A 13,036-nucleotide genomic window follows, 5' to 3' on the forward strand; every position below is an offset into this window, starting at 1 on the left:
AAATATTTAAGTGTTTATTTATTATTAGATTTGAAGCCTCAAGAGTTTTTTGCGGGATATGAAAACTTTCCTCCAAATGGAGATAATCAAGGGAATACTTCCAACAATTCTACACAAAAATGACAAACCACTTATTCGTTGGCAGAATATCAAGCAACACTCAGCACAAACTCCTCTAGGTCAAATTTTGTTTATTTCTTTGACAAGTAAATGATACAATGGACCAAGGAAAAATACCATACATTTTAACTTCAGCAAGATTTTGATTACATTCTCTGTCACAGAAGAGCAACAAAAACGTATTCTAGGAAAAAGATCCTGTAAAATGAGGCACAAACTTCACTGAAAAACAGTAAACCTAACTGCTATCAGCTGTCCACAAAAAAAAAAAAATCCTAGATCGTGTATTTTCCAATCTTTTCATATGCAATTTTTCAAAATTGCACACAATGATCTTACTCCCATCTGGAGATAATATAAAACAGGTTAAAGAAATGGCTTTGGGAAGAAAAATTGGTTGCAAGTATTCATTAGGAAAGGACTATAATTTAAGCTCTTGAGCAACTGGAGTAATGATCTGAAACAAATGGGATGAAATCCAATAATGACGTTTGCAGCATATTACAATTAATTAAGAATAATTCATTATGCAAGTGCTAGATGGAAAATTGGATAGAGAGAATTTCTCCAGAAAAGAACCTGGAGAAAACAGTAAATCTAATACTGTGGTAGAAAAAGCAAACACTGTGCTAGCATGCATTAACAGGAGAGTTCTATCTTAAGTATGTAGACGGATCTTTTCACTTCTAGTTCTAGTAAAGTCTCACCTGGTATAGAAACCAGCAATGGGCACCAAACTTCAAGAGAAGGAGCAACTAAAAGGGTTTACAACAAAAAACCCTGAGCTGAGTACACTGAAGGACTGAAAGAATGAAAATGTTTTGCCAAGAAGGGGAGAGAGAGAAACTGAAGAAGATAACAATCTGCAAACATGTATAAAGTTACTACAAAAGCAAAGATTCATTACACACCATATTTCAAATGAGAAAGGATGGGCTTAAGCCAAAATTTCCCCTGCTAGAGTTTATGTTAGACAATAGGAAACTCTTTCAAATAGAAATGAGTGGGAAATTCTGGCAGCTACTGCCTTAAGTGGATTGTGGATTATCCTTTTTCAGAGAATTTTGTAACAGCCTAGGAAAATACCTGTTTAGTACACTACAGGTATGTTCAGATTAGTCCTTGTACATGTGAATAAAGCAATTATTTCTGGTCTAATTCTCCATTTCTGGGATTTACTGTGGGTTTTTTTTAAGTTTCACTTTTATTAACTGATCCATTATCTGGATAAGCAGAAGTATGATGTATTCGATAAGGATCTAGATAAGAAGACCATGCACAATTAAAAAAATTGGTCTTATACCAAGGATTAAAACAGTTAAAGGATCAAATTTAGTTTAATCTACTAAATTTAAGAGCTGTTTTATATAAAAAAAGTAAGACCAGCAATAAATCTTTAAATAAAGTATTGTATTTCTTATGAAGCTTGTTCTGCTGTTTTCACAAATATTAAAACATTTGAATTCTTGCCATCACTTGAAAAATCCTTATATCTAAGGAGGCACAAGAGATGCCAATGGTAAATCTTCTGTTACATAGCCACAAGTAATTTTTTCAAATTCTGAGTTACTGGAAAACAGAGGAAAAATAATATACAGAGCTAGGCTACTATTGTAAGAGAGTTTTCAAATAAACCAAATACATTCACCCAAAATCTTGAAACTGATGGCCTTTTGTGATTAAAAGTATGAAATAGGGCTTTATGACAAATTAATAAATTAGACTACATTACTAAGAGTAGCAATTGAATGGTGATAGGACAGCAGTCTGTGTAAGTAGGCATGACACCAAGGGTAGGAACTAGATGCTGTTCTAGTGGAATACACAAATTTGTCAGCAAAGGAAGAACCAAGTTACAGTATTAAGCAGCAAACTCAAAACAAAGTATTTTACACAGAATAGAGACTCTAAATTTACTGACTGCTTCAGAATATTGTGATACTACAAGTCTGCAAAGGTTGAATACAGAATTCAATTCGGAGAATGGAAATCTAGTACAGCATTACAGGAGTGCCACGTCCCTCTGAAGGAGTCTTGCATTTCAAAGCTGGAAGTCTCAGAGTATGTATAAAGCATTCTGTACACTTGCACTGTTACTCATCTCTAAGCAAATTCTGTTGAAGGTAGAATACTGAGCTAGACTGACCTCTAATACATCACAGTACATCCTTTTAATGTAAACTAGTGCAGTAACAATGGCTTATATTATTATACAGCAAATTCTTACTCTGGAATATGAAAATCTTTGGAAGTGGAATTAATCTATAGCTATAATAACATCTATAGTCCTGTTTCAGTACCTCAAATCTGGCACTGAACAATACAAACATTTACAGAAGAAATACGTAGCAATAACCTTTCCTGTACATGCTCACATTAAAACCAGGACAAGCTTTGAAATGTTACTGAAGTATAAAATCCAGAGCATAAGAAAGATGAGAGGAAATATGCCTTTGAGTATTTTTTGAAAAGGCTATTATTTATTATTTAAAATTTTAAATTAACAGATTGATAACACATCTGCCTTCAGAACAGACAGCATGTGTAGCTACAATTATCTTAACATGGAAAACAAGTCTAATTTTATTAGAGATGAAAGAAAAATTACAGTTCCTACTTCAGGCAGGATGCTACAACTCTTGCTCATAAAAACTGATAATTATTCATCTAAGAACTCTTGAAATATCACTGACAGATCAACTTAATACCACCGTCAATTCATAATTCTGAGCAGAAAAGTTCAAAAAGCACCACATGGGGCAATAACAGAAAAACAGAGATGCTGGGGATATGTTTCATTTATTCCCATCTGTTGCAGAACACTTTTACCCTGAGGCATGCACATTCATCTTTCTGCTCCTAAAAAATTTCCTCTAGTCTTTCACTCTCTACACAGTTTTGTTTTATTTTCACTGATTCTTATCCTAAACAATATCTTAAATTGACAAATTTCTGAGGGTTTTATGCATCACATAAGAACAGCATTACTTTACATTGGTCTCCATTTTGTTGGTCTTCAACAGAAAACTTCCACCACCAAGGTGAGGAAGCCCCACCAAGCCTGTGTGGCCCCCCCAGGACCCTGAACATCCCATCAGCTGGACCAGCGCTGGAACCACAACTGCTGATGTCTTGCTTTCTCTCATTCACTTCTTTTTCCTTTTTCTTATCATCTCACCCCTTTACCCAAAACCCACTGCCACATCCTTACATAGTAGGTCAGGGACTAACATACCAACTTCCATGCCAAGGGTATGATTTACCAGTAAAACTTGTGAGCTTTTGCAGACTCCAACTTTTGTCATTCCTTTCAATCGTGAGTATTTATGACTCTTGCGTGCTCCCTTCTCCTTAAGGTAGGACCTCACATCATGGCATTTCACTTATAAATCATTTAGATTTAAAGTGCTGTGAATCACAGCAATTCGTTACAGCATTGCTGGATTCTATACTGGCTTCACAATGAATACTATAATGCCTCTGTTTTATTTAGTAAAAAAAAAAGTTAATTACTGCTCTCAAGGAAATTTATTGTTTGATACTTAAAATTAATTAACAGAATCTTTGGCAAACGTCACAGTCTGAAATATGTTTTATCCTCACAAAATATCTGAAGTTGTATTACCAAATCCTCAGCTATACCACACTCAATCTATATATTTGGCAAGCACTGCAGAAGTAGCATTAATTACACAAAAATTCAGAATGCTTATGTATTCCAATTAACATACAAACACTGCCAAGTTCCTTGTTTGGCTGAAAGCAAAATTTCTGTTTAGATATCTCACAGTGTATTGCAAGTAAGGAAACAAAATTTCTTTCTAAGCATTTTTCTGATTATTTCTCTTTAGAAAATTAGGTTTTTGAGGGCCAGCATATATTTGCATACATAAACACATTCTTTTATATAAGCATACAAGTCTACAAACACACATATGTATATATGTGTATGCATATATGTACACACAAACATATACAAAAATATACATAGGCCTAAGAGTTTAGGCTTCACTTCCTTTTTTTAAGATCTTCTTAACAAGTTTTTAAATATGAACCCTTTGAATGTTTTCAATATAGAATTCCAAGGATTACCTTTCTTCACACTTTTACTTCCCTGAAGCTGCATAATGCCAGACAGTATAAATTGTACAAAACAATGTTTTATACTACTCAAAAGTCTAAAAAGTTAAATGAAACATGGAGTTCTGCTTATTTCTCAATAGCATATGGACTTTAAACTCAGAAAGTAAGTATTTTTCTCTTTTTCATTAAATAAAATTCTGATATGATCTTCTGGGGTTTTCAGCTATAGGAAACAAACGGAGTATTCAAATCAACAAAGAAAGGCAAGCAGGACTGAAAAGCCTATTTATTGGACTCCATATTTACATCTTATGATTCATTCTGATGTTCTGCTGTGCAGATCATGAAATACAACACAGAAAAATGGTTTAAAACTTTGCTAATTTATATCTCAGGAAACATTTTCCAGGATTTATCACAATGTTCTCTTATTCTCCTTGTTGGAAGTCAGGCTTTTAATAATCATGATAGCAGTTCATTAGATAGTCTTTTCCTCTTCTTTAATTCAATTTTATTAAGTGTGTAAAAAGCAAGATTCATTATTTTGGAAAAGACTGTTTTGCAGTGATTCAAACTGAAAAAAATCTTATGTGAAATTACACAAGATTCTTCCCTTCCACCCTTTAAAGATAAAAAGTATTCTTTAACTCTTGTTCCTCAATTTTCTCTGATAACTATTGAATTGAGAAGCAAAAATCAGTGGACTCCCTAAACACCCTTCCTAAAAACAGGGGATAAAAAGAAAGCAGAGGACAAAGGACAGAGAAAGTAAAATTCCTGAAAACATAGGAAAGAAAAAAAACCATGTACTTCTTAACTGCTATGCCAGAAACAAAAATAAAAGCTCTACTGAATCAGTTTTAAAACAAGAATTCCACTTCATTCTCATACAATTTTGTGAAGATATACACACTAAAACATTTCTTCCCTCAACATTTTAACTCAGATGCCATGCTGAATTTATATCAAAATTAGAAAATATAAAAATTAAAAACAACAAAAGGCCCAAGTTAATTAACAGTGAAGTGAATAAAATGCATAAAACCTAAAACTTTCCTAATTGAAAGTAAGAGTCTTTTGAAATGCCACTATGCCTGAGATTGCCAGACACACTTATATTGGCACTGGATTAGAATTTCTCTTCCCTCTTAAGCAGATTTTCCCAGTGAAGTGAAAATGTATCTGCTCTGGGGACAGCTCTTGAATCTCAGACATAGACTGACTTCAGGTATTGCTGATATTTACTGGCTGTCATATTCTCTAAAAATTTTATATTAAATATAGAATTATCTAATCTTTCCAAAATCTTCCTGGGGCACACTGAAGAAAATTCCCTATTTCCAAAAACATAATTTATCTTTTTACCATGGTAAGAGTCATAACTAATAAGGAAGAGACATACAGCTTCTGTGGAGATAATTTAATTCTCCAATCAGGAAGATTTTCTACTGTTTAGGAACTTCAGGATTTGAATTACAATATTTCAATAGTCTAGCAACATTTTAAGTGTTTTTCCTGACTCTTATTTTTTCATACTATTAGTAGTTAGTCTTTCAGAGAGAAATGTTGAAAAGAAACATGAAGATAACACTAGAAAGTAAACTGAAAATTTACTACACTCAAATAATTAATGCCTCCTCTGCTATCATTGCTATTGTCCATATAATGCCTTAAGTGGGCACTGAATCTTATATTTCATGTATAATTAAAGTCCCAGCATAAAAGACATAGCTGCATTTCACAGTTTTATGGCACTTGGACTCAAGTTTCAATATTGCTTTCCAGTTTGTGGTCAATAAGACATAGTACAAAAGCCTGCCCTTCCAAAACACATGCCAAGATGCTTTTAAAACACATTTATTTTTCAGTAGCAGTAAGGAGAGAAGATGTGGAGACACTAAACTCCTTGCTAATGTTCTCTCTAAGCTGCTGAGATCTTAATTCTTGCAAGAGAAAAGTTCTGATGAATGGCATTGTTATCTTCCATTTTAGAAGGATTTAATAAAGATGAATATTTGAAACCTCTCTGCACTGCAGTAGCTTAGGCTTTTCTCAATGTCACATTTCACTTTAAGGAGCTTAGGTATCAAAGAAAAGACTGAGAAATGTAGCCTGTCTAGATCTTCATCTATTTAGTGGGAATTGATCACCCAACAGACTGTTTTGAGCTGAAAGCAGCAGGTCAACACATATCACTAGTCAGGGCTAAGTATCCAAAGCAGAGCATTTGGATGGTAATATACAGGCACATAAATGTTAAGCAAAAGTGAAAATTGCTCTCTGATCTGCACTGTAGTAAGAATTGAAAAAAAAACCCAAACAAATTAATCCTTCTCTTAAAATTACTGGTATTAAGCAAATAATAACAACCAAAATGCAGAACTGAGGATGAGACTTTCAGCTGAGTTGCATGAACACGTAATATACTCAGACATTTTTCCTTATGACACTTTTCATTTCCTCTGGAAAAGCATGCTTAAATGCTTAGTTTAAAGCTAACATAATTTAAAATGTCAAATACCTGAGCATAAATGTTTAGATTAACCTTAACGTCATAAAACTTAAAGGACCAATAGTATATCAGAATATTAAATCTGCCAAGATATATAAGCTCTTCCCCTGTGTATGATCTTAAAAAACAAATTCACACTAATGACCCCTGGGGAATATTACTGGTGACAGAGTCCAGCCAGACCTTGTGTCACTGACCATAACCCATTGATCCTGGCAGTTCAGCCTAATTTCAGCCATCCTCACTGGGCTCTTAACTGGCCTGGACTTCACCAGTTTGGTTATGAGGATGTTACAGCAGGATGTTGAAGGCCTTGCCCAAGCTGAGATAAACATCCATGCTCTCCCCCTGTCCACTGACCTGGCCATGTCATCATGGAAGGCAATCAGGTTGATCCAGCATGATTATCCCTCTATAAATTCATGGGGACTACTCACAAAAATGTTCCTGTACTTTGTATGTTTGGTGATGTTTGCAATTATTTATTCCATCAACATCTCAATAGACAAGATGAGGGTGATTGGCTTTGTAGCTTCCTGGATTCTCTTTCAGGATGGGAATGACATCTCTTCCAAACCTGTTCCAGACTTGCCCCCTGATTGTCCTGACCCTTCCTAGGTTAGTGAATGTGACCTTGCAATAACATTGCCCAGATCTCTCAGCCCATGGTGAACCCCATTGGGTCCCATGGGCTTGTGTTTGTCTGGTGGCTCCCTAATCTGATCCTCCTCCACAAGTCTTCCTTGTTCCAGACTTTCCCTTTCATCTCAAAGGCCTGGGATTGCTCGGTGCCCAATCTTAACCAGTAAAGACCAAAATGAAAGAAGGCGGCATTGAATCCCTCAGGTCTTTTCTCTCTTCTTTGCTGTCAGATTCTCTGCCTCATTTGGCAGAAAGAACAGCACAGTAATAGACACCAATTCATTCTGAGGCAGCAAAAGCAAGAGGAAAGTGAAGGCTAAAGCAGAGGATTCAAAAACATAGTGAGGCAGGTCATCTCTGAAACAAAACAGTGTAAGATTGTACAACTAAAAGCTTTCATAATGCAAAGGCATTACACTAAGACTACAAATTTCACAAATTTTCAGAACTTTCTCTCTTTTTTTGGATCATTAGATCTTTGCCAATGCTCACTTATGCAGTTTTGGGAGAGAAACGGAAATAGAAGCAAAAGAAAAGGGCATGATTATGTGCATACATCAAGTTATTTCTGTGTGTCCTACAGAAAAGAGAATACAGAACTCATGAACCAAAACACCTATAAAGAAGTTGATACAGAAAGGCAGTATCTGTAACTTCCCATATGCAGGAAGTATAGCTTAACTCTGCCTTCTCATTTCAGTCTTGCACTTCTCTGAAAGCAGAAAAGTATAATTAAGTGAAATTGTAGGTGAGAACTGCAATTCAGAAAAATGTCCTCTGGCAGTAACCACAGAATGCATCTTCATCTGTGACCCAGAGTCAAAGCTCCAACAAAGATACAGATTTGCACTAATGAGTATATCAACCTAGTAAGTTATCTGTACTGACAGCACAATTCAGCAGAAGTTATTATTATTTTCTAAGAACACCAATATTGTAATTAAATTGCTGGTTTTGGGTGCCGAATTTGGGGAGCCTTTAGAACTAAATAATTTTTTTAAAACCCTTACTTTACAATTGCTGATAACTATATGATGACTTATTAAAAACAGACTCCTCATTTTTATATTATAATTCATTACATACTCTCAGGCAACTAAAATTACACTTTCAGTAATTGATTCCTTAAAATGCATCCTTAGTACATATTCTACTTGGACATCTGCAGCTTTTTTATCTGGTAACATCCACTAGATCTGCACTTTAGGATTCAGATTCATCTCATGTTTAGAGACTGTAAATCAATTAAAAGTTTAACGTTAAATAAGATGTATTTTGACACTCAGATTCTCCCCACTGAGCTCCCACAGACCAGAACAAGGCCAGCCACACCTCAAGACCCAGGTATTACTGGAGCCTGAAACCCAAAGAACAGACAGATGGGGATGGGGAATTTATCCATGCAGCATTTACAGTGAGCCACAACCCTGGCCAGACAGAGCCATTGTCTCTGCAAGTTGTCATCTATACACAGGGGGCTCAGAAAAGCCCAGCAGAGCAGTGCTTGCACCTGCAAGGAAGCTCCACTAAAGCTGGCACAGATAAGAAAAAATAATATATTGCAAATACACCTACTTCCTGCAGGGCGTGTTATTTAGCTAGGGAGCTCCCCGAGTTAATCATAAGATCAGACCCAAACTACAAATTGACAGCTAGAAATATATTTCTATATATATTTCTATATTTCTATATGCTGTTGGATGCAGGGGGTATAAACTAACATTTCAATCTTAAAAGCAGAAGTATTCAACATATAAGTGGGCACTGAATCTTATATTTCATGTGTACAATTATAAGCCATTATAATTTGCTTCTACACAGTAAAATGAGAAAAGCAAAGGGATATTCAAAGCATATGCAAGACAGAAATTCTGCCCAAATGAGACTTATGGAAGATGACATCCAAATAGAGTATCCATAATTCAGACAGGTCAGACATTGCTTGAGGCAAAAATTACACCAGAAAATTTTTTCCATATGCGGCTTATGAGCCATTCTGGAGGTCATCCCTGCTTATCAACAGACTGGCCTTTCTTGGGGTTCACCACACATCCAAAATTACTGCTGAAAAAGGCAATGAAGTTAGGGTCAAGACGCAAAAGGCAAAAATCATGAAAGAAAACAGAAGTAATAATTACTAGTGGTTGAACAGTTTTATCAGATTTGAAGACCAGAACTGCCTAGATCAGTCTTAAATGGAAAAGGTAATTTTATCTAACCTTATTCAAGCAATTAGGAGAGTCAACCTGCCCTTGCAAGCAGGACAAGATTCATAATCTGGAACCTTGGACTCTACTGCCTTCCCAAATGTCATTGAATAAAGGACATACAAAAATATTCTAAAAATTCTGAAAAGGCAGCTCTCAAACATACCCCTAGAAGCACAAATAGTAACAACTCTGTGTGTGTGTGACTATAAATAGGAAAATTAAGATAAAGTAATTAATGTTAGCACTTTCCTTAATGGAAAGAAGAAAGTGAGAAGGTTCACATCACCCTTTATGCCTAATTAAAACCTATAAGAACACATAGAACACAGAAGATCCATCATGAACAGTGCTAATCAAAAGACACTGATCTTGGAAAACAGAAATACAAGGAAAGGAAATACATATGGGTAGGCAATAACTTATACCAAAAAATACTTTCAGTGGCAAGCTGTCACAGTATCTCTATGAATAACTATTGCAAAAGTCTACAAAGAGAGTATTAGAAGAAAGAACATAGTGAAAGAACTATCTCACCTCTTTGACTATCTTTCCACACAATTTTTCGGTTTTTCTCATAATGTTTATTTAACCAGATGAGGATGGTTCTTTCATATCGAGAATAAATATTACTGCATAAAGGTTCTGATTTTATTCCTGGCATGTTCTGCAAGCTTTCCAAGCTTGATAGGTCAGGAACAATACGGGAAGAAACGCGTGGAAGAACGAACACCTGAAATGATAAAAAGTGTTTTAAAGCGTGAACTGTAAAAATATTTTTGAGTTGACAGATAAAGAAAAAAAAACAGTTCAAACTCGAAAGGTTTTCTAATTTAGAAAAGGTTTAGGAGATTGCACTTTAGCACCCACATAACCACTACACAGGACAGTGAAAAGTCTCAAGGGCAAGACATACAAAAAGCAGCTGAAATCACTTGGTTTGTTCAGCTTGGAGAAGGCTGAAGAGTGACCTCACCACAGTCCACAACTTCCTCAAGGTGGGCAGAGGAGAGGGAGGTGCCAATCTGTTCTCCCTGATGATTAGCAATATGGACACAAGGAAATGGAATGAAGCTGCAACAGGGGAAGTTTGGATCTTAGGAGAAGGCTCTGCATTCAGTGGGTGGTCAGTCACTGGAACAGGCTCCCCGGGGAAATGGTCATGGCATCAAGTCTGTCAGAGTTCGGGGAGCATCTGGAGAATGCTCTTAGTCATATGGTTTAGTTTAGGTAGTCCTGTAAGGAGATGAGAGTTGGGCTTGATGACCCTTATGGGTCCCTTCCAACTTGAGATATTCTGTCATTTTAAATATTTTTTGTTTTCAACTTTTCTCCAAGTTTTGATGAACCCTGTGAAATCACTAGGTCATCTGTATTCCAAGAATTACTGTACATATTCTATCCAAAGCACTAATTGCTGAACTACTACTGATGTCCAGTGCAATCTACAAACATTCAAATTATATCTTTCATAACCCAGCTGTGTATTTAGGTCCAAATTACATTTCTCCTGAAAAGATTCACATTATAGGCCTAAAATAAAATTCAGGACAAAATTTGTCTTTTCTGGGCTGCAAGTGCACATGGCTGGCTCATGTCCAGCTGCTCATCCACCAGCATCTCCAAGCACTTCTCGGCAGAGCTGAGTGTGATCTGTTCATCCCCCAGCCTGGATTGATACTGACTGATATTAAACCTGATTGAACCAAGGCATTTCAAGCTACCTATTTTTTAGGGTTTCATCTCATCAGGAAAAAAAAATCAAACCCAAACAACAAAACATACATGCATACTATTAATTTTGGTAGGGTTTTGCCCTGTGCTAGTCTGTCATATACCTATGAATACTACAGCAAATTGAAATAACAGCAAAGTGACTTCCTTTCTGGTCACTATGATTGCATTTTTCCACACCCATGTTCCCATGTGTTCTTAGGTCATCTGTTTCAGCCCATGTACACATACTGGTTCATCTCCGTTCCTCTCTCAGCTATTTTCCTCCTCGTTTTTTTCTAGCTCAACTCTACATCTCTGGTACATACCTTCTTTAATATAACTTCTACTATTTTTTTATTATGCTTTTCCAATCAATAATCACATAATCAGAGAATAGTTGAGGTTTGAAGGCAGTTCCGGAGATTGCCTGGTCCAAATCTCCTGCTACAAGATCAGTTAGACTGCTTTGCCAGGATCGTGTTCAGTTGGGTTTTGGACATCTCCAAGAACAGTATCTCCACAACCCCATCAGGCAATCTATTCTACTGTGTGACCACTCTGACAGGAAAAAGGTTTCTTAAGTTTAAAGGCATTTCCTGCATCTCAGTTCGTGCCTGGTGCCCCTTACTGTGTCATGAGGCACTACCAAGGAGTCTGGCCCTGCCCTCTTTACTACTTCCCATTAGGTACTTATACAAATTGTTTAGAGACACCCCCCTCCTCTCTGAGCCTTCTCTTCTCCTGGCTGAACAGTCTCAGCTCTTTTGGGCTCTCTCTGTATGACAGATGCTCCAATCTCTTAAATCACCTGTGGGACTCTTCATTGAAGTCACACTCCAGTACCTCCATGTCTGACTTGTACTGGAAGCCCAAATATTAGCTGTATTTTTAATCTATTTTCCATCCCTTGGAACAGAAATAAATTAATATTTCTTTTAGGCACATAAATGTTACTGATCATTGATGAGCACATTTACTTTGGAAAACATGGTTTAGACACCCAAGATTCTTCTCTAGCATCAGTAAAAATAAAACTGAACAAAATTTGAGAAGTCTATACTGACCAAGTGGATCGTATTTTAAAAGGAATAGGTATTATAAAAAAAATGCATAAACATTGCATTCTAATGTAAGATAATAAATACTACAGTTATACATGTAGGCAATTATGTCCAGTGAAAAGGGCTTCTAAGCAGGGTAACATAAAAGCATGACAGAGTTTTCTTTACTTGCAATAATACTTCTATAACATTTAATTCTACAAAATGCAGACTGTTCTAATATAACATTTCCTAGTTTGAACATATTAACACACTTCTAAAGTTTTAAAGAAAATTAAAATATTCTCACTCTCTTTTTTCTTCTCTGTTACAGAGAAATAAAATACTTACAGGTATTTAGTTTTAAAGATGTGTTTAGAAAAAAATAAACCTCCAATATACCACAGATCTTTTTCAAAATAAAGCTTTTGGCCATCATTTCTTCAGAAGCTGGTAGTAAATGCACCTGCAATTTACCTTGTATATCTGCAGTAGCACATCTGTCCAAGCTCGTTTGCTCATTGTCTCAAATGTGCTGTCCTCCAGAATGAAGATACGCTTGTCACTTAATTTGCCTGAGCTTCTCATACTTCCTTTCTTCACCTCAGGTGTGAAACACTACAGACAAAAGGATGGGAATTTTTTTTCCATATTCATTTTAGCAGTTTGGACAGGAAATTCACACGAGGACAATAATGAATCAATGGCATAAATGG

General features: G+C 35.9%; 1 protein-coding gene across 1 annotated transcript in view; it reads right to left on the minus strand.

Annotated features, from left to right (window-relative positions):
• Positions 1-13,036, minus strand: part of CFAP47 (cilia and flagella associated protein 47) — a gene marked incomplete at both ends in the record, with an annotated part of 269,038 nt that overhangs the window by 193,041 nt on the left and 62,961 nt on the right. Inside the window, 2 exons of the mRNA XM_082277854.1 lie at positions 10,102-10,297; positions 12,798-12,938. Of these exons, the coding sequence (XP_082133980.1) occupies positions 10,102-10,297; positions 12,798-12,938 (337 nt within the window). The remainder of the gene's footprint in view (positions 1-10,101; positions 10,298-12,797; positions 12,939-13,036) is intronic.

This window comes from Coloeus monedula (genome assembly GCF_965178545.1).
Source record: "Coloeus monedula genome assembly, chromosome: 3".
Classification (NCBI taxonomy): domain Eukaryota; kingdom Metazoa; phylum Chordata; class Aves; order Passeriformes; family Corvidae; genus Coloeus; species Coloeus monedula.